The sequence below is a fragment of the Capsella rubella genome, unplaced genomic scaffold (genome assembly GCF_000375325.1).
Source record: "Capsella rubella cultivar Monte Gargano unplaced genomic scaffold, Caprub1_0 scaffold_4, whole genome shotgun sequence".
Classification (NCBI taxonomy): domain Eukaryota; kingdom Viridiplantae; phylum Streptophyta; class Magnoliopsida; order Brassicales; family Brassicaceae; genus Capsella; species Capsella rubella.
Window position 1 is genome coordinate 1,991,616 of NW_006238920.1, and position 22,097 is coordinate 2,013,712.

Sequence of the window (22,097 nt, forward strand, 5' to 3'; positions counted from 1 at the left end):
ACTAACTCTTAAATTGTATTTACCAAATGATTTCTATCCTAACAATGAACACACTTGTTCACTTTATAACGTAAGCTATACATTCTAATAATAGAAAAATGTTTATTTTCAAATCTAGTACAGTATATAATGTAGAGTGACATATATTTTCTAATAATATAAAATGTTTATTTTCTAATCTAGTACTATATATAATGTAGAGAGACATATATTTTCTAATACTGAACAAATTTGTTCACCAATTAGAATTAATCTGGTATGGACAAGCCATGTGAGAGAAGTCATGGTTAAAACTTTACTGTTTAGACGTTTGATATTTTTATTTAATTAACTATGATAAAACGTTTAGACGTTTGAGTTATTAATGGTATAAAAAAACAATTAGACGTTCGATACTTCGATACTTTGACTTTTTCTGATATAAAACATTTTAAAAAAAATCATGTGTACGTACATAAGCTGAGATATCATATTCAATTTTTTTTTTATGTTAACTAATTTACGGTTATATATTCAAGTTGCACACCATTTAGTTACCAATTTATGGGAAAGAAATAACAATTAAATTTCGCTGTCGTTCCAACTAATATCAATGTAATAACTAATTAGATATATCATAGAACCTAACAAATAATATCAATGTAATAACTAATTAGATATATCATATGTCAAATTGGATAAGTTTAGAAATCCAACAAACAGAAACAAGATATATAAGCATGCACACATGTCTCTGAATTTATAAAACACACAAGCAAATTTGAACAGAAAAGTAAACGAATCAAACAACACACAATGAAGCTTCAAATGTTATGGCTTGCTTTGGCATTAATCGCCATTGAAGCTAATGCAGCAGCACAAGGAAAGAACACAACAATCCCAGCACTTATAGTTTTTGGAGATTCAATAATGGATACAGGAAATAACAATAATCTTCCCACTCTTCTAAAGTGTAACTTCCCTCCATATGGCAAAGATTTTCCTGGAGGCTCCGCTACTGGAAGGTTTTCTGATGGAAGAGTTCCTTCTGATCTTATTGGTAACAATTGAATTATTGTTATATACATTATAATAGTAAATCTATTTATATAGTTTTATAAGTATGTTATAAAATATTGCAGCTGAAAAATTAGGTTTGGCTAAGACATTACCAGCATATATGAATCCGAATTTGAAGCCTGAGGATCTTCTTAAAGGTGTAACATTTGCATCTGGAGGAACTGGTTATGATCCATTAACAGCACAAATCATGGTATATTATAACTAATATTTTATCATCATGATTGTTGGTTTTTTTTATAGGTGATTCATTTTTAACTTTTCCTAATATTTATGTTTCATATTGCAGTCAGTTATATCGGTGTGGGATCAACTCACATATTTTAAAGAATATATATCAAAGATCAAAAAACATTTTGGAGAAGAAAAAGCAAAAGATATTGTGGAAAACAGTTTCTTTCTTGTAGTGTCTAGTAGCAATGACCTTGCTCACACTTATTTACCTCGAGCTCATAGATATGATCGTACCTCATATGCCAATTTTTTGGCTGACGCTGCTATCAAATTTGTGAAGGTAAGTACTATAATTTCAAGTATATATAACCTAATCAATATTATACTTAAATCCAAAAAGTAATGATTCTATAAATATAATTAATTTTCAGGAGTTACATAAGCTTGGAGCTAGAAAAATTGGAGTGTTTAGTGCAGTTCCTGTTGGTTGTGTTCCACTTCAAAGAACTGTGTTTGGGGGTTTATTAACAAGAGGATGTAATCAACCTTTAAACAACATGGCAAAACAATTCAATTCAAGACTTTCTCCAGCACTTGATTCTTTAGATAAAGAGTTGGATGGTGTTATCCTTTACATTAATGTTTATGATACTCTTTTCGACATGATCCAACAACCTAGAAAATATGGTAAGTTCATCTAACAAATTTATCTAAGAATAAATATATTTATAATTTTCAATTATTATCTATTTTAAACTAAACTATATTTAATTGATCTAAATATGTTTCAGGTTTTGAGGTAGCTGATAAGGGATGTTGTGGTAAAGGAAATCTTGCAATATCCTATTTGTGCAACTCGTTGAACCCATTCACGTGTTCGAACTCTTCGACTTATATATTTTGGGATAGTTATCATCCAACTGAAAGAGCTTATCAAGTTATTGTTGACAATTTACTTGACAAATATTTGAGCAAATTATATTGATTTGATCATCTTAATATTGTTTGTTTGTTTATCTATTTTTTTTTTCAATTTCATTCTTTTATGTATGTACATAAATTTTAATTATATTATATTCTTTTTATTCATCAATTATGTTTATTATATCACTCAAAACTGTCGTTGGAGAAACGACTTAATTAGTTTGAGTAGAAAAGATTGATTGAAACATGTGCAAAGAGTTGGCTAAGATTCATATATAGACTTCTTATAAGAAATTTATATTGTTCTGAACAGGTTTAATTACCATCAATCAAGCATGGCTGGACACTTTTTTTGTACCTCAAGTAAGATGAAAATCATTTGTGAATATATTTCTCACTCTGTTTCCTCCTTCTCAAATCAATATTCCAACAAATATAGCTAAAATTAACTTGATGGAGAGAAAGAGAGTGCAAGTATGATAGTTGTAAACATTAGAACTTTAAAATTCATATCCTGCAGCCAAACCTGTAGACAACTATACAAATAAAAAAAACCAAAAACTAGCAGTTTTAGATTAAACAAAAGTTCCTAAGCATCATGTTCTTAATATTACAAAAAATCGTATATTTTTGTAATACTTAATTTTTAAATCATGTCACATGGTTTTGGAGAAAAGGTGAACCAAGTCGAATCACACAAGTCGATGAGATATATACACATCTTCACGACTTTATTCCATTCTTAAATTAACATTTTAATTTGTCCACTTCCAAATTAGCAGCAGTTTAATATCTATTACTTCTTCTAGAAAGAAAACGAGAGTTGGTCTCTAAAGAAGCTGTCCTGGAGAATTTTCCTATCACTATTCAATTCAGGCTAGACCAAATCAATGACTGTCAAAATAAATCTGAGAATGCAAAGAGTACAAGTACAACAAGATGTGGCTTTGGGTTTGAACAATGTGTGAAGATCACTACAAAACTTCAGTGTTTAGGTCATATAGAGCATGTTAGGACAGAAGTTCTCAACTTAGTTTTGCCTAAGAGCAGAAGCTGATCAGGAGATACATGTCGTGAAGACATTCAGTCATGGTTTGAAGGAAAACTATATATAGTCCTTGCAAGCATGATGATTGTCTTAACAAGTTTTATCTCCGGATCAGATTTTACCCTTAGGCTAAGCTAAGTCAAAATCTTATGTCTTAACATGCTCCTAACATGTCCCCTACACTCAAGCTTTTTAATGATCTTTACGCAATGCTAAAACCCAAAACCAAAACGTGTTGTATTCTTTGTTTTCGCAAATATATTTTGACATGCAAATTCTCCCACATAGCTTCTTTAGTAAGAATATATTTATATGTGTGTGAAAAACTAACGACTATGTATAATCCCATAGGTATATAAAAAACATGGATTAGGCTTCAAAAAAAGAAGAAGAAAAAAAAAATTCTTTCCACATTGGTAAATAATATCAAAACATTTTCACACGATTGAAACCTTAAGAAACTCATAAAGAAATTCAAATTCCTTCAAAAGACGGATAGAAGTACAACATACAATCAAAATTGAAACTTTATGAAACTCCTAAAGAAATTCAAAGACGGAGAAAACAATGAAGTAACCCCAACGTTAAAGATTTGCCATTGCGTTAGAGATTTAAGATTTTAGAAGCCTATTGTGTTTACTTGCGTGATAACAATAAAAAATAGAGTTTATACACAAAATTCATTTATAAACAGATTCGAGTTTCATATAATCATTTGCTATCATATGATGCCTCTAAAAAATCTAAACTATAATTGAAAACACAAAGTGTTCATAACATATAAATGTTTAAACAAGTGAAACATCAATACGATTCAATCAAAATTTCATACCAAATCTAAAACCGAAAACTTGTGAACCAAGATCTGGATACCAAATCCAGAAAACTACAATAAATACATGATAGAACTAAGATAACAGTTATTGCATGCCAAAGTTATCTAAAAAAACTAAGACCATGATTAAGGCTGCAAATGGATGACCACTAAAAAAGAGATGAAAGAGAAGAATCATGTTTTCACATAGATTCATCCAGAAGTGTACCATTTGAATTAAAAATGAAAAAATTGATTATTAATCTCTTCATCTCATATTAGAGGAATAAATAAGAGAAAAGGAAAAAAAATTCCTCCACCCTACAGGAGATGAACAAGATGAAAACTATAAATCTCAATTTTTTTCATCTCATCATTTTCATCTCATTCATTTTTAGGCTGCAAATGGTTACTCTAAAAGTGAATGAGATGAAACTGATAAGGTGAAAACATATGAGGTTTCATATGCAAATTGTTGTCAAAACTTCAGATCTCTGGATCTAGATGCCTCTAAACTGAAATCTAACAAAAATCTACAAATGCAGGAATACTATATAATTGAATTGGTTTTAAAAACAAAAATAAAATCCATTCGAAAACCATATATATCCAAAACACCACCAATCAAACAGAACTTACATATATATGATATTTTAGAAGACAATTTATATCAGCAATCAGAGGATGGGTGATATCTTTTCGTCAATCAAATGATAGAATTTATAGAACCATGACACCATAGAGTGATGAATATGTGGCAATAATGATAAGTACATACATATGACTTTTATGGTATGATATCATATTTTTTTGATATATTCAAAATTAATTTATTCAGTCAAAATTTCCTCAATTACAAATTTATTGCTATATCCCATATACTTTGAATAAAGATTACTTTCTAAACAAAGAAAACAATCACAGTTGAATTGGTAAGACATCTTAAGGCCCAAAGAATCTATGAAGCAATTCAAAACTGATGCAATAAACCAGACCATGAAAAGAGTTGGAAAATTGGCTAAGCCGAACCGGTTACCAAAGACGTGATGATACATTATTTTGTGATAGCAGCATTATTTTTGTAATCCTTATACTATAAAGCACAAGTCACCTCGCCAATAAAATTTGGTCACATCAGATTTTTGTTTTAAAAAATAACGAATTGATATCGGATATATCGGATTGATAAGCATGTTGTCGAACGTGGTATGTAACAACAATTAACCATCACAGTGAGAGATATTGGATATATCGAATTGATCACGAGCAACGTCAATACGGTATTGGTCATTGTATTGTAATCTGCTGAATTTAATAACGGTGTAGCTTTGACGTCCGTCGATATCAACGTTCAATATAAAAAGCTGTGAATTCATCATAACGAGCACTTCCCTTGCTTCTTTTGGAAGCGTTGTTGTAAGCGTTAAACAGTTTGCAAGTGCATCACAACTGTCTTAGAAACTCTTCGTCCAACCTAGAGAGTATATTCTCTAACAAATCACGTGGAAGATCTAACATCGCCATTGTTCGTTTCCTCTTCTGATTTCTCAAAGGAAGCTGTAAGGCCGCTGCTGATTATAATAAGATATATAAATTAGGGTTTTTGTTATTTTTTTTGGTAGGACTTAGGGTTTTGTTATAACTTATAAGAAAATAGTATCTCCACGATCAATCAGATCAAGCCGCATGCATGATATTAAAATGGCCTATATATATTATGTTTTACTTATTTCAATATGAGTGAGAATATATATAGGGTATTTGCACTTCATAGACTTAGAAGACCAATTAATTTAGTATCTAATATCCTAAATTCAATAATTTGCTCCATTTTTCCAGACAGTTTTAGCCCTATATTCACTCAAAAAACCTATTTCATTGTTTCGGCAAAAGAATATCATAGTGAGAATCTTTATTTTGTTTTTGAGATATTTTTAAAAAACAATATATATTGCTACTCCAGCCAGTGAAACCACCCAACTGTTCACACAATCTGCTGCTCCAGCCGACATCTGCTGCTCCAACCAACTGTTCACACAATCTGCTGCTCCAGCCGACATCTGCTGCTCCAACCAACTGTTCATCATATTTAGAAGGTATTATATATAACTTATACGTTAAACATATTGATGGCTCGTTATTGTTATGGTTATCTATATTTTAAAGATATTGTGGAAAACAGTTTCTTTCTTGTAGTGTCTAGTAGCAATGACCTTGCTCACACTTATTTACCTCGAGCTCATACGTATGATCGTACCTCATATGCCAATATTTTGGCTGACGCTGCTGTCAAATTTGTGAAGGTAAGTACTATAATTGCAGGTATATATAACCTAATTAATGATATACTTAAATCCAAAAAATAATGTTTCTATATATAACTAATTTTAGGAGTTACATAAGCTTGGAGCTCGAAAAATCGGAGTGTTTAGTGCAGTTCTTGTTGGTTGTGTTCCACTTCAAAGAACTGTGTTTGGGGGTTTATTAACAAGAGGATGCAATGAACCTTTCAACAACATGGCGAAACAATTCAATTCAAGACTTTCTCCAGCACTTGATTCTTTAGATAAAGAGTTGGATGGTGTTATCCTTACATTAATGTTTATGATACTCTTTTCGACATGATCCAACAACCTAAAAAATATGGTAAGTTCATCTCACAGATTTATCTAAAATTATATTATTTTCAGTTATTATCTATTTTAAACTAAACTATATTTAATTGATCTAAATGTGTTTCAGGTTTTGAGGTAGCTGATAAGGGATGTTGTGGTAAAGGAAATCTTGCGATATCCTATTTGTGCAACTCATTGAACCCATTCACGTGTTCAAACTCTTCGACTTATATATTTTGGGATAGTTATCATCCAACCGAAAGAGCTTATCAAGTTATTGTTAACAATTTACTTGACAAATATTTGACCAAATTATATTGATTTTAACATCAAGAGCTTATCTTTTTTTTTTTTCAATTTCATTCTTTTATATATGCATGCATTCATTGCTTAAATTTTAGTTATGTTATATTTTTTTTATTCATGGTTTATAATATTACTTAAATTTTCATTCTCTGAAGCAATTCAAAACAGCCGTTGGAGAAACTACTTAGGTTTGAGTAGAAAAGATTGATTGTAACATGTGCAAAGAGTTGGCTAAGATATTTCATGCCTTCAAAGTGCCTAAGCACCATCTCTATGTCCATGTCGGTTTTAATTCTTAAATATGTCACATGGTTTTGGAGAAAACAATAACCAAACTGAATCACAAGTCGTTGAGATATATACACATCTTTACGAATTTATTCCATTCTTGAATTATTTAATTTGTCTACTTGTTTTGTCCATATTTACAGTAGTTTAAGATTTACTTCTTCTAGAAAATAAGAAAAAGAAGCTGTCCCGAAGAACTTTCCTATCACTCTACATTTGAGGCTAGACCAAATCAATGACCGTCAAAATAAATCTGAGAATGCAAAGAATACAAGTACAACAAGTTGTGGCTTTGGGTTTGAACAATGTGTGAAGGTCATTACAAAACTTGAGTGTTTAGGTCATGTAGAGCATGTTAGAACATAAGTTCTCAACTTAGTTTTGCCTAAGAGCGGAAGCTGACCAGGAGATACATGTCGTGAAGATGTTCAGTCATGGTTTGAAAGAAAACTATATATAGTCCTTGCAAGCATGATGATTGTCTTAACAACTATTATCTCCGGATCAGATTTCACTCTTAGGCTAAGCTAAGTCAAAACCTTATGTCTTAACATGCTCTTAACATGTCCCCTACACTCAAGATTTTTAATGATCTCTACGCAATGCTAAAAGCCAAAACCAATACGTGTTGTATTCTTTGTGTTCAGGAATATATTTTGACATGAATTTCTTCCACATAGCTTCTTTAATAATAATATATATAAAAGGATGTAGAATTCTTACAAAAGAAACTAATTTTAAAAAACATATATATTCCGGTTTAAAAAAAAATAATTTTTGCTAGATCTTAAGATATCAGATCTATAAACTAAAACAACAAGAACAAGATACAATGGAATAGGGTTTCAAAACTAAAATAAAATTTCATTAGAAACCCATATCTCAAACACCACGAATTGAACAAAATTTACTCTCTAGCTACCTTTTACAAAGTAGTTTTTACCATCAATCAAAGGCAAGGGTCATGGGTGATATCTTTTCTTCAATCAAATGATGGAATTTATACAAGTTTGATATCATAGAGTGATGAATATGTGGCAAGAGTCAACACATACATTTGCCTTTTACTGGTAATATTTTAATGTTTTCTTCATATTTTCAAAATGTAATCTATTCAGTCAAACTTTCTTCAATTTTTCAATTTATATCCATAAACAAACTTTGAATAATAATTATAATTGGATTAGGGTAGTTTGAGTCTTCTATAATTTTATTTACAAAGCTTTCCTCCCACAACCATATGCGGAAATTGAAGGTGATGTAAGTTGATATAGATGCAATCAATATTTATGGACCATTCTAATACAATTCTAATATTTTTATCATTGTCAAAACGAATTTTTGTAGATTTTTTAAAGTATATTTTTTTTTTAATGCATATCATGCAATAACATAATACTTTATCCCTTCTCAAAGTTTTGTATATATTCTTGTCAGAATATTTTTGTACATCAAGAAATTACTTGACACCAAAACTTTTCGCTCAAAAAAGATCACCCACTTTATATTTCTCCACAATGATCACTTTGGGTTTTTAGCTTCTTCTTGATTCATATACTTCTTGATTCGTTTTGGAAAAAAAAACAATGTCGAAAGCTGTTGCAGCGCATCTTTGCGATGATCACGATACCAGTGTCGCGACTAGATCTCTTTATTGTTTTTAGTTTTGGATTTAATTCGTATGGGCTTTATTTATATTTCAAATTTTATTTTCAAATCAGCTTAATTATGTTAGGGTTTTCATTTTATGATTTCTATTTAAGTAAGTATCTAAGGTAGATTGTAGACAATTTTGATCACTGAATAAAAGAGTTTTAAGATAGCTTTGTCTAAAGTTTAGAGAGGAGGACTCTCAACCCTAAAGAGTTCTTGTGCGAAATTCTGAGAAGAGGATTCTCGATCTATTTTTGTTGTCTTTTCGTCAAATTTTGACGTTCTAATCAAGATCCGTTTGTAAGTTGAAACATGTGCAAAAATTTGGCTAAGATTTATATATAGACTTCTTATAAGAAATTTAAATTGTTCTGAACAAGTTTAATTACCATCAATCAAGCATGGCTGGACACTTTTTTTGTACCTCAAGTATGATGAAAATCATTTGTGCATATATCTCTCACTCTGTTTCCTCCTTCTCAAACCAATATTCCAACAAATATAGCATAAATTAGCTTCGCTCTCCATCAAAAAGCTGAAAGAAAAATATTACAACTTATTTTAAGGGTTAGCGAACTTGGACAAAAAGAGTTCGTACAAGTCATGATTTTGTTCATAGATGTTCCTTTCACCATGCATTATCAAATATAGAGAGAGTGTTGGTTCAGTCGCACTATAGTATCGGTTTAGTCGCACATTAATTGTCATATTGGTTTAGTTGGTATAATGCAATTATTGTATGCTAGCTAAGTCGTCGTCTCCAGTTGACCTCACAAAACGAAGTCGTCTCCTACCACATGATTGTTTTATATACAATTAAGAGATTTGCTTAATTAAGTAAGATCTGAATTACATTACACAAACATGTAACTTCGAAGTTCACTATTATCTATAATTAGTCTTCTTCAAATAAGAGTGTTTTCTTTTTTTTTGGTAACGAAGAGAGGACAATGTCCCCTACTTCTTATTCAAACTTAAACAAAATTACATACAAACCATTCGAGGAATCTAGCCAAACCTCATATCCTCCCGCAACACCGGGAAACACCTCTCCGGACAAACATATAATAATTGAAAACCAAGTGGCATAGAAGAAACATAGTTTGCTAACCTGTCGGCAAGACGGTTAACTTCCCGATTAACCCGAACTATCCAGTCTCTTGAAATAAAGCCATGACACAACCGTACCAGGAAAGCCAGCGGAAGCATCTCCCGAACCCCTGACTGTAAAAACCCAACTACCAACTCCGAATCCACCTCCAACACCACCCGTCTCCACCCTCTCTCCCACGCAACACGAGACCATAGTATACACCCCAGAGTTCGGCGACCAGTGTTGTACAAACCCCAATGTTCAGGGCAAAACCCACCAGCCATCGGCCCTCACTGTCCCTTATTACCCCACCTGACGTCGCTCAGCCGGGATTCCAATGTGATGCGCCATCCGTATTCACCGTCACCCAACCCAAGCCCGGACGAGACCACGCGATCAACATTTCCATCCAAAAAACAGTTTCCATCCAAACCAATATAACTAATATGAATACCAAACCAAGTTTTGATATGATTAAAATGCCTTTATAGCAATCAAATCCATACCAACATCAAAACAAAAGTAAACCAAACCTATATATCATATATTCCTATTTTACATTGGTTACTAAATTTTCATGTTAAAGATTTTTTTTCCAGAAATTATCTAAGACAAAAGAATAAGAAGATCTCAAGCATTGACTATATCTTTACTTATTTCTCAATATAAAATCAATTGTTCTGTTGAAATGATTTATTATAAACAGTTTCCATCCAAACCAATATAACTAATATGAATACCAAACCAAGTTTTCATATGATTAAAATGCCTTTATAGCAATCAAATCCATACCAACACCAAAACAAAAGTAAACCAAACCTATATATCATATATTCCTATTTTACATTGGTTACTAAATTTTCATGTTAAAGATTTTTTTTCCAGAAATTATCTAAGACAAAAGAATAAGAAGATCTCAAGCATTGACTATATCTTTACTTATTTCTCAATATAAAATCAATTATTCTGTTGAAATGATTTATTATAAACAGTTTCCATCCAAACCAATATAACTAATATGAATACCAAACCAAGTTTTCATATGATTAAAATGACTATATAGCAATCAAATTCATACCAACATCAAAATAGAACTAAACCAAACATATATTTATTTATATTTTATTTTTGAATAACTAAGAGGTTCTGAGTCGAAACCCTTACATCCCTTTAGACCCGAGACCAAAGCATGATATATATCGTGTATTCCTATTTTACATTGGTTACTAAATTTTCATGTTAAAGATTTTTTTTCCAGAAATTATCTAAGACAAAAGAATAAGAAGATCTCAATCATTGACTATATCTTTACTTATTTCTCAATATAAAATCAATTTTTTCTGTTGAAAAGGTTTATTATATCATTCTTCGTACGTACCAAACAAATAGTCCATATATATCTTTTCTCATACTACACATTTCAACTAAAATATAAGAAGAAGCAAAAACATCAAACAGTTTTGGTATACGAAGAAAAACAAATGATAGAGAGAAACAAGATGCTTCTCTTATTCTTGTTCTTGGTGGAACTCAGCAGTGGACAGAGCAAGAGAATAACTGAAGTCAATGTGGGAGTTGTAACAGATGTCGGGACAATGCATTCCGACATTGAGATGATCTGCATTAATTTGGCTCTAGCCGATTTCTACTCTTCTCGTCCACAGTTTAAGACTAGGCTTGTTCCTAATATAGTGGATTCCAGAAACGATGTCGTTGGTGCAGCCAATGCAGGTACTTTGTCTATACTTTATCAAAATCTTTAAAATGGTGGTGACATAACAATGATGTATATATGTATTTGTATATACAAAACGTTTTGAAAATTTATAATTTTTAGTTTTCTTCACTAGGCTTCGATTCCTTTTCACCATTTTAAAAGGGTTGACTCAAAATATGAGGAAAATTCTTTTTCACCATTATATGTGTGTGTACATATAATTTTACATATGTTTATAAATAGCCGAAAATAATGGAGAATTCTTTTATGAAACAATATTTAATTAGTTAGATCTAAATAATAGAAGAACATGTTTATAAAAATTTAGTAAAAGATCGGTCAAGTTGTAGGGGTCGCGGTTAAAAAAATTTGTTTTGATTTTAATGCACGTCGAACGTTGACGAGACAAAGCCGGTGAATTAATTTCTTTTTAAATTCAAGACTACTTTCTCATTTTTTTGGGTCAAGTATTTAAATTAAATTAAGCAAAAGGCTTAGTTTCCCAAACCTGAAATATTTTTATTTTTTTAGTTTTGGATTACTTAATTATTACGACAACTGTTATATAGATGATTTTACGATGGACAATATTTTTCGATCATATTAGATTCACGATTGATAATACTAGTTTCGTTTTTCAATATTTAAAATCACGGCAAACAGCCTTATTTATGGATCACTGAAGATGTCCTATAAATTTACCTTCATTAATTTGCATAATTGTTAATGAATCAAGGATTCAATGCTAGAAGCAAGTTCGTTTTCTATAAATATATGTAATGTTATTTCCATCTATTTGAATTAATTATAATTATTGTAATTTTCAAATACAGTATGTTTATTTCTATATCTCCCGCTCAAGCATATTTTCTTTGTTTTTACTTTGTAACAGCTATTAAGTTGATAAGGAACAAGCAAGTGGTAGCGATCTTGGGGCCATGGTCATCCATGCAAGCTCATTTTATGATCGATCTTGGACAAAAATCTCGGGTACCGATTGTATCTTACTCGGCAACAAGCCCGTTTCTTACTTCTCTTCACAGTCCATACTTCTTTCGTGCTACATATGAGGACTCCTATCAAGTAAACGCCATAAAATCTATCATTAAGCTGTTTGGGTGGAGAGAAGTCGTGCTTGTTTACATCGACAACACATATGGAGAAGGTATAATGCCACATCTTACTGATGCATTACAAGAGATTAACGTTCGTATACCATACCGGTATGTTATCTCTCTCAAGGCTACTGATAATGAAATCTCTCTAGAGCTTTCTAAGATGATGACCATGCCCACAAGAGTATTTATAGTCCACATGCCTTCTTCTCTTGCCTCGAGAGTCTTTACTATAAGTAAGAAGATTGGTTTAATGAAACCAGGGTATGTTTGGATCCTTACCAGTGGAGTAACTGATGATTTAAGTTTGGTAGATGAGACGGGTATTGAGGCTATGGAAGGAGTATTGGGTGTTAAAACTTATATTCGAAAATCGAAAGACCTCACAAATTTTAGAGCTCGTTGGAGGAAGAGGTTTCCGGAGATGGACCTAAATGTCTATGGATTGTGGGCTTATGATGCTACCATCGCATTGGCGATAGCCATTGAAAAAACTGGAACAGATAACATGACATTTAGTAATGTGGATCTTGGAAAGAATGTCTCTGAACTTGAAGCTCTTGGTTTATCTCAATACGGTCCAAAACTTCTCCAGGCACTCTCAGGAGTACAGTTCAAAGGACTTGTAGGAGATTTTTGTTTTATCGAAGGGCAACTACAACCCCGCGTGTTTGAGATTATTAATGTGATAGGAAATGGAGAACGGTCAATAGGATTTTGGACGAAAGAAAATGGTATTGTGAAGAAATTAGACGAAGAGACGCAAAGTATGGGAGCTTTATTCACTTGGCAAGATCATCTTAAACATATTATATGGCCTGGAGAGGCTAATTCTGTTCCCAAAGGATGGGAAATCCCAACAAACGGAAGGAGGTTACGAATTGGAGTTCCAAAGAGAACTGGTTATATTGATCTTGTGGAGGTCACCAGGGATCCTACCACGAAATTACAAGAAGTCAAAGGGTTTTGTATAGCTTTCTTCAAGGCTGTGACTCAAGTAATGCCTTATGACATTTCCTATGATTTCTTTCCTTTTGAAACACCAAGCGGTAAACCAGCCGGAGACCACAACGATCTAATCTACCAAGTCTACCTCGGGGTGAGTTAATCCTTGCATTCCCAACTCATTACCATTTATAGAGATTATCCCAGTGAGGACACTACTTAAATCTTGTTTTTCTTATTTGTGTGGAAGAAATATGACGCGGTTGTGGGAGATACGACTATACTGGCAAATAGGTCATCTTATGTCGACTTCACATTTCCATTCATTAAATCAGGTGTGGGATTGATTGCCCCTGTGGAAGAGCAAGTGAAAAGAGATAGTATTAGTTTCTTGAAGCCTTTAACGTGGAAACTCTGGATGACTTCTTTTTTCTTCTTCTTCCTTATTGGCTTTACAGTTTGGGTTATTGAACATAGAATTAACCCGGACTTTCGTGGACCAGCTAAGTACCAAGTTAGTACAATCTTTTGGTTTTCCTTCTCTACCATGGTCTTTTCTCCAAGTAAGTTCAATTTTTTCGTTTCTACATCTCAACATATAGTCATTGTTCAAAAACATCACTTCCCTTGATGCTTACTCTATTGATCTTCGGTTTATAGGAGAAAGAGTGTTTAGTTTTGGAGCTAGGCTTCTGGTTATCACATGGTACTTTATCGTGCTCATATTGACTCAAAGTTACACAGCTAGTTTGGCATCCCTTTTGACATCACGACAACTTAATCCAACCATAACCAGCATGAGAAGTTTGCTTGAGAAAGGAGACAATGTGGGATATCCAAGGACATCATTCATCTTTGGAAAACTTCAAGAATCGGGTTTCACTCAATCCAGCCTCATACCCTTCGACAGCGCGGAAAAGTGTGACGAGCTTCTAAGGAAAGGACCAGAAAATGGTGGTGTCTCCGCAGCATTCATGGAAGTACCCTACATGCGACTCTTTCTTGGACAATACTGCAACGCTTACCAAATGGTCGAAGAACCTTTTAGCGTTGACGGATTCGGCTTCGTGAGTTTCCATACAACAATTTGTGATAATTTCTACCCCAAATGTCTATATCATGAGCTCCTTTTTTCGTAGGTTTTTCCAATTGGATCACCTCTGGTTGCTGATGTATCAAGGGCTATCCTAAAAGTGGCAGAATCACGTGAAGGAAGAGAGCTTGAGCAGGCATTGTTCAAAAATAAAGACAAAACATGCCGGGATCCAGTCACAACCCCAGATCCAAATCCATCTACATCAACCAGGCAGCTTGGTGTAGACAGTTTCTGGCTTTTGTTTGTCATCGCATTAGTAATGTGTATTTTCACCCTCAGCAAATTCACTTTCTTTTTCTTAAAGAATAAAAAGGTTAATGGTTTATGGCAAGATTTTCACAGACCAGATGGAGATTCATACATCAACAACGTGGAGAAATGTTCTTGTTTGTCAAACCAACAAACTCCTCAAAACAACAATCAAGAAACCAACCAAGCAGCTACTGAGAACAACATTCAAGAACCCAACCAAGAAGATAATGGGAACAACACTCATGAAAACAACCAAGCTGATAATGGGGACAACATTCAAGAATCAAACCAAGAAGATAACCGTGACATAGTCAACTAAAGCACGTGATACAAGTATCTTTATACCTTTTCTATCAAACCAAATCTAATGACATCTTCCTCATTTGGACAATACCAGTTTGGGCTCATCGTTTTTTTTTATATGTTATATCAAAGCAAGAGAGAATAACAAATCTTAGAGTACATCTCAGCTTACTATTTCTTTATGCATGGGTAATGTAATTGTACCTTGTTATTGTCAGCTTTACCAAATGGTTAAGGCACAATTCTGCCATTAATCGATTTTATAAATTTGATGTATGTAAGAATCAAAACAGTAATACAATATTTTTTAACTTCTTCCGACTCTTCACTTAGTTTAAGACGAATGTAGAAAAAAACAAGTATCATGCAGGTCATTCCCCAATTTTATAGAAGCCACATTTTTATGTTGCTATAAGTAAGTAAATTAATATAGATGATATTTAATAAAAGTTCTTAGTTCTTTTATTAAAGCTACCTTATCTTACTTTATAGTAGTTATGAAATCTTAGTCTCATCAATACAAAATCTTCATAATAAAGTTCTCGAAAATTAAAAACCCCAGATATTCTTAGGCTCAAATTTTTCTCAAGTATCTTTAGTGTTTTTTATACTAATTTATGTTATTCGACATAGTTAATTATAAAATGATAATTTCTCTAAACTTATTCCATTATATACTGTATATATATATATATATATGTACTCTTGAGAAGGGAAATATCATCACTCTTTTACTATAATAAACTCATTTAGAAGAAATATTATATCCATTATGTGCTCAAAATTTACTATCTTCATAGTAGTGATATCATTCATTAGTTCAGAAGCTCTAAAGCAAGATAGAGAACTGTTTTCTGCAACAGGACCTCGTGTGACAGTCTCGATTCAAAATGAGAATGATTATTATCTTGGAGTCCATTGTAAAGCCAAAGATAAAGATATTGGTTATCGCCTTCTCAAAAAGGGTGAAATATATGAATGGAAATTTTATAATAATTTCGCAAAAACTACACTCTATTTTTGTGGATTTTACGACGGAGGAATTCAAAAAGGTGTTTTCGACATTTACACAACGCTTAGAGATGAGGCAAGATGTACAATTTGTACATGGAAAGCAGTCAAGAATGGTATTTATGGATATAGTAATATAAGTCCTCCACCAGCTGTACTGGTTTACAAGTGGTTAAAGTAGTATGCAAAGTTAAGTTATAAGAAGAAAATAATATGTAATGCAATTCTGAATAAAAGTATCAAGTTTGATAGTAAGTTCAGGTTTTTACTCGTATAATAATATGTAACATGTGTAAGAATTAGGGACACATATCAAAGGCTTGTCCAAGCAAACAAGATCATATCTTAAAACAAACACCAACTACAACTCGAAAATGTGAGAAAAATCTAGGTACAAAAGAGGAACTAGGAAAACCAATTATTCTTGTATGTAAGAGTTAGAGGATGTTCCAGTTTAAACGGACGGCCGTCCGTAATAGTTTGGACCGGACAAGCCCATGGAACTTCCACCCCTAGAAGTGATAGGGTTCAAACTGAAATGTTTCATTCTCTTAATAACACTTCCATGACTTTTCTTATACAGTAATCTAATGCCAAAAGTATCGAGAAAATTTCAGATAATACGGAGATAAACATGGATCAAGAAGAGACTCCAACAAAGGTGAATGTGTTCTCCCACCAGAATAAAACCATTATTATTCCAAACATTCACAAATTTGATAAAACCAAACCAATTTAGGTATGAGTTATAAATGATATAAAAAATTATTATTCAGATAAATATAACACCGTATGTATGTGCGGATTCGAATCTAGTAACTATATAATAAGTTCAAAATTAAAATATCGAATGAAATAGTTAATTATTGTTATTTTTCCACTAGTAATTACTATTTTAAATTTTCATTTCTTTACTTAATTAGCTTGGTGTTTAATTCTATTTATAGTAATGATAGTAATAATAAATAGTATAAATAGGTGTAAATTAAATGAATGCTTTAAATAAATTTTAATGTAGAAAATATATGGTTTTGATTTGGTAGATACCCTAAGAGGAGGAGATATATCAAAAAATATATTTCTACACAGTATATAATTACTCAAATATCTCTAATGGATTTAGACAAATTTAGGTTTTTTTTTTGTCGACAACAAATTTAGGTTAGCCAGAGTAAATTGATATAGATTATATTTAATAAAAGTTATTTTATTAAAGTTGCCTTATATTACTATATGGAAATTCTGAAATCTTAAAAAGCCAAATAACATTAATATAAAATCAAGAAAGTTATCTCAAAAAAGCCTATATACTCTTTTGCTCAACTTTTTCTCAACGATCTCTAGCTTTTGACTTATTTAGCTTATTCAACATAGTTAATAAAAATTACAGTTTTCATAAACTTATTCCATATATATGTATTCTTGAGAGTCAAAATAGCTATTTAACTCATCTAAAGAAAGTCTCTTATCCATTATGTTCTCAAAATTCACTATCATCTTCTTAGTGGTGATATCTTTTATTAGCTCACAAGCTCTACAACAAGATAGAGAACTGTTTTCAATATATGGGAAAATCATGACAGTCTCGATTCAAAATGAGAATGACTATTCTCTTGGAGTCCATTGTAAATCTGGTGATAAAGATATCGGTTATCGCCTTCTCAAGAAAGGTGAGCTATATGAATGGAGATTTCGTCTTAATTTGAAGAAAACTACACTCTACTTTTGTGGATTTCACAATGGACAAATAGAGAAAGGTGTTTTTGACATTTACGACGCAACTAGAGATGAGGAAAGATGTCAAATTTGTACATGGAAAGCAGTAGAAGATGGTGTTTATGGATATAGTAATATGAGTCCTCCACCAGCTTTGTTGTTTTACAAGTGGTTAAAGTAGAGTATGCAGTTAAGTTATAAGAAGAACATAAAATGTAATGCAATTCTGAATAAAAGTATCAAGTTTCGTTATATCTATTTGTTTATGCTTTATAGTATAGTTGGAGTTTGTATATGTCTACGAGCTGAAAATCCTATATTGGTTGTTGCATTGGCTAAGCTCTAAGCCTTTGCATGAGTTCGGTCAAATTTGTATATTGAGGTTGATGTATTAAGAAGGTCTGTTTTTTCAACTATCGATTCTTTTTCATACTTCAGTTGACTTAATTTTCTTCTCGATAGACTTATTTTATATAGCATCTTGGTTATGTTATGACTAATGAATTATGATAGTTGTTTTTTTAACAGTTGACTTTTTTTTTGTTCATCAATTTAAGGGTATTATATCATTAAAAAAACCCATAAAATAATAAAATAGTGTATTTTGAAGGAGTATCCGGGTTTTGCTTAAGATGTTTTTCGGGTGGATGTTTTGCTTAAAAAAATATTTAAGACATCTATTATATTTCATTTTGACAATAATAAAAATATTAAATCGTATTAAAATTGTCCATTAATATTTATTGCATCTATATCAATCCACAACACCTTCCATTTCAACATATGCTTGTGATAGGAAGGATTTGCAAAAAAAAAAAATTATAGAAGACTCAAACAACCCCAATCCAATTATAATTATTATTCAAAGTTTGTTTATGGATATAAATTGAAAATTGAAGAAAGTTTGACTGAATAGATTACATTCTGAAAATATATATAAAAATTAAAATATTACCAGTAAAAGCCAGATTTATGTGTTGACTCTTGCCACATATTCATTACTCTATGATACCAAAGTTGTATAAATTCTATCATTTGATTGAAAAAAAGATATCACCCATGTCTTTGATTGTATCAACTACTTTGTAAATGGTAGCTAGAGAGTAAATTTTGTTCGACTCGGGGTTTGAGATATGGATTTCCAACGGAATTTTATTTTGGTTTTGAAACCCTATTCCATTGTATCTTGTTCTTGTGATTTTAGCTAATAGATCTGATATCTTCAGATCTAGCAAAAATACTTGTTTTTTTTTAAAAACCTGAGTATGCTTTTAAAATTAGTTTCTGTGGTAATTAAGAATCCTACATTGTTTTCAAACGGATTTTTGAGTGAAAATTATCAAATATTAATTTAGTTTGTTAACGAACTTTGGTGTGCTAATTGTAACTTCAATTATATTATGTCTTTTACTGTATTTTTCTGTATTTGGCATGCAGATCTTGTTCACAAATCTTTGGTTTTTGATACGATATTGAAGTTCACTTCTTCGCAAATATTTATAAGATTGCATTTTTGAGGCATCATGATCAAAGTCTAGCAAATGATCTTCTGAAACCCAAATTTTTTTTAAATGGATTTAGTAAGCATACTCTATTATAATATTTTCACCTCAGATTCCTTCTCGACGTCGTTACCAGAGACAAGCACCTTGCCGCCGCCGCCTCCGCAACCTTGCTGATCACAGGTTTGAGTCCATACCCCATCTCAACGGCGAAGCTTAATCCATGTTTTTTATATACCTATGGGATTATATATACATAGTCGTTAGTTTTTCACACACATATAAATATATTATTATTAAAGAAGCTATGTGGGAGAACTCGCATGTCAAAATATATTTGCGAAAACGAAGAATACAACACGTATTGGTTTTGGGTTATAGCATTGCGTAGAGATCATTAAAAAGCTTTAGTGTATGGGACATGTTAAGAGCATGTTAAGACATAAGATTTTGACTTAGCTTTAGCCTAAGCGTGAAATCTGATCCGGAGATAAAACTTGTTAAGACAATCATAATGCTTGCAAGGACTATATATAGTTTTCCTTCAAACCATGACTGAACATCTTCACGACATGTATCTCCTGATCAGCTTCCGCTCTTAGGCAAAACTAAGTTGAGAACTTCTGTCCTAACATGCTCTACATGACCTAAACACTCAAGTTTTGTAATGACCTTCACACATTGTTCAAACCCAAAGCCACAGCTTCTTGTACTTGTACTCTTTGCATTCTCAGATTTATTTTGACGGTCATTGATTTGGTCTAGCCTAAAATGAAGAGTGATAGGAGAGTTCTTTTTTTTTTTTTCATCCAAAACAGCTAATCAAATTGACTCAGACGAGCCAACTCAACAGACATTTTTTTGAAAACTTGATAATATGCGGATGAGAGCGAGCATTGCGCGCTAAGGAATCCGCTTTTTTACATTTAAGTTTCGAGGAATAAGCGATAAAGAAAAAGTAGAAAATTATTCACTATCTGTTTTGATGTCCTCCATGTAAATAGAGAATGCCGGCAACTCATGAGGAGAAGACACCATCTTCACCAAATTTGAACAGTCGGTAAAAAACATCACATCTTGTAGTTATGGCCTATCATACATTGCATCGCCCACACCAGTGCCTCTATTTCAGAGTGAAGAGGAGAGAGACTTCGACGGAGATTAGAAGCTCCAATCTTCGTGGTAGAGTCATGCGCGTGTTGATAGGAAAGTTCTTCAGGACAGCTTCTTTTCCTTTTTTTTCTAGAAGAAGTAAATCTTAAACTACTGCAAATTTGGACAAAACAAGTAGACAAATTAAATAATTCAAGAATGACAATCCTAGATTTGTTTTTGCATTGGCTCTAAGCATAAATTAATTCATCATCACCTAAAATCTTTTTTTTTTTAATCTTTAATAAGGTCTATGTTTTATTTTTTTAATATTTCTTAGAACTCATGCAAAGGCTTAGGTTCTAAGACTTTGCATGAATTCGGTCAAATTATCATTAATTTATCATTGATAATTTGATGAGCTTAAATTCATCATCACCTAAAATCTTTTAAAAAAAAATCGAGTATCTTAATTTATAAACAATGTTTTATTTTAAATATTATAATTAGTAATTCAAACCTGCAAGTTGACAGTCATTAACGGACGTTACAGAACCATTTAACGGTATTACTCCACATGTTTAATTATATATACAATTTGTTTACATAATTTTCTGAAATTGTTACTTTAGTCCAGTGTTAACACATAGGTTGTATAACACATGAACTAATTTACTATAGATTTCAAATTTCTAACTAAGTTTAAGGTATCAATCCAATTTAATTCTTAAAAATTTGTAATTATTATGTTTTTTATCTCATCTTTATGTAATCCTAATTTTATTGATAAGAAGTTAAATGCCCATATCGTTCATATATTATAAGGAACTTAACGCATATGTTATGATTTAAATTTTGTAATCAAACATAGAATACTCAATATACTAGTAGAAAGAAACTTGTGTTACAAAGTCTTCCATCAACGACAAAGGTGACTGGTCGTAAAAAAATTATGGAAAATCATAAGAGTGAGATTTAACTAAATAGCCGTCAAACTATGAATTTTGTTTTTTTGTTCAAATGTGAAATTTATTAATAAACAAGAAAAATATTTACAAAATATGTTGGTATATACTATATAGTATAAGGTTTCAGATTTTAAATAACTTTAAATCCTTTGTGTCTGTCTTCTTACCCCATTTAGAAGTACAACAGACATTGAAAGGTTAAGATGTGTTATATTGTAACACATCGACCGTCAACGTTTCTAGTCGGTCCATTTTTATTTTCAGTTCGGAGACCTATTTTTATTAATAGACCTCACGTTTTCTCACTAAGCTCGTCCATATCCGACATATGGCTTATTACGTCCGTGAAGCTTAAAGATTTGTTTACTAATCCTATAAATCACCACATGATCTTTTGGCTCCACTC

At 31.8% G+C, this 22,097-nt stretch overlaps 3 protein-coding genes and 1 pseudogene across 5 annotated transcripts; all 4 read left to right on the forward strand.

Annotated features, from left to right (window-relative positions):
• Window positions 1-795: 795 nt before the first annotated feature.
• Window positions 796-2,218, forward strand: LOC17890244 (GDSL esterase/lipase At1g58725). 3 transcript variants are annotated; one of them, XM_006295389.1, is made up of 6 exons: window positions 796-1,039; window positions 1,122-1,252; window positions 1,349-1,573; window positions 1,665-1,752; window positions 1,840-1,920; window positions 2,025-2,218. In XM_006295389.1, the coding sequence occupies exons 1-6, from the start codon at window positions 796-798 to the stop codon at window positions 2,216-2,218; spliced, it is 963 nt and encodes a 320-aa protein (XP_006295451.1). The 3 variants fall into 3 exon arrangements, with proteins under 3 accessions (XP_006295451.1, XP_023640842.1, XP_023640844.1); XM_023785074.1 differs by having other exon boundaries at window positions 1,665-1,920; XM_023785076.1 differs by having other exon boundaries at window positions 1,665-1,920; window positions 2,037-2,218.
• A 3,930-nt stretch (window positions 2,219-6,148) lies between these two features.
• On the forward strand, window positions 6,149-6,955 carry LOC17887975 (annotated as a pseudogene).
• A 4,518-nt stretch (window positions 6,956-11,473) lies between these two features.
• Window positions 11,474-15,418, forward strand: LOC17889359 (glutamate receptor 2.2). The gene is made up of 5 exons (XM_006295494.1): window positions 11,474-11,705; window positions 12,584-13,905; window positions 14,002-14,314; window positions 14,412-14,818; window positions 14,891-15,418. The coding sequence occupies exons 1-5, from the start codon at window positions 11,474-11,476 to the stop codon at window positions 15,416-15,418; spliced, it is 2,802 nt and encodes a 933-aa protein (XP_006295556.1).
• Window positions 15,419-17,989: 2,571 nt separating this feature from the next.
• On the forward strand, window positions 17,990-18,310 carry LOC17890216 (S-protein homolog 24). Its single transcript, XM_006295462.2, has one exon. The coding sequence runs from the start codon at window positions 17,990-17,992 to the stop codon at window positions 18,308-18,310; it is 321 nt and encodes a 106-aa protein (XP_006295524.2).
• Window positions 18,311-22,097: the final 3,787 nt, after the last annotated feature.

Coding starts and splice junctions, on each gene's coding strand:
- LOC17890216 (XM_006295462.2), top strand. CDS start 17,990: ATGACAGTCTCGATTCAAAATGAGAATGACTATTCTCTTGGAGTCCAT.
- LOC17889359 (XM_006295494.1), top strand. CDS start 11,474: ATGCTTCTCTTATTCTTGTTCTTGGTGGAACTCAGCAGTGGACAGAGC. Junction 13,906..14,001: donor TCTACCAAGTCTACCTCGGG/GTGAGTTAATCC, acceptor TTTGTGTGGAAG/AAATATGACGCGGTTGTGGG. Junction 14,315..14,411: donor TACCATGGTCTTTTCTCCAA/GTAAGTTCAATT, acceptor TTCGGTTTATAG/GAGAAAGAGTGTTTAGTTTT.
- LOC17890244 (XM_023785074.1), top strand. CDS start 796: ATGAAGCTTCAAATGTTATGGCTTGCTTTGGCATTAATCGCCATTGAA. Junction 1,040..1,121: donor AGTTCCTTCTGATCTTATTG/GTAACAATTGAA, acceptor AAAATATTGCAG/CTGAAAAATTAGGTTTGGCT. Junction 1,574..1,664: donor CTGCTATCAAATTTGTGAAG/GTAAGTACTATA, acceptor ATTAATTTTCAG/GAGTTACATAAGCTTGGAGC.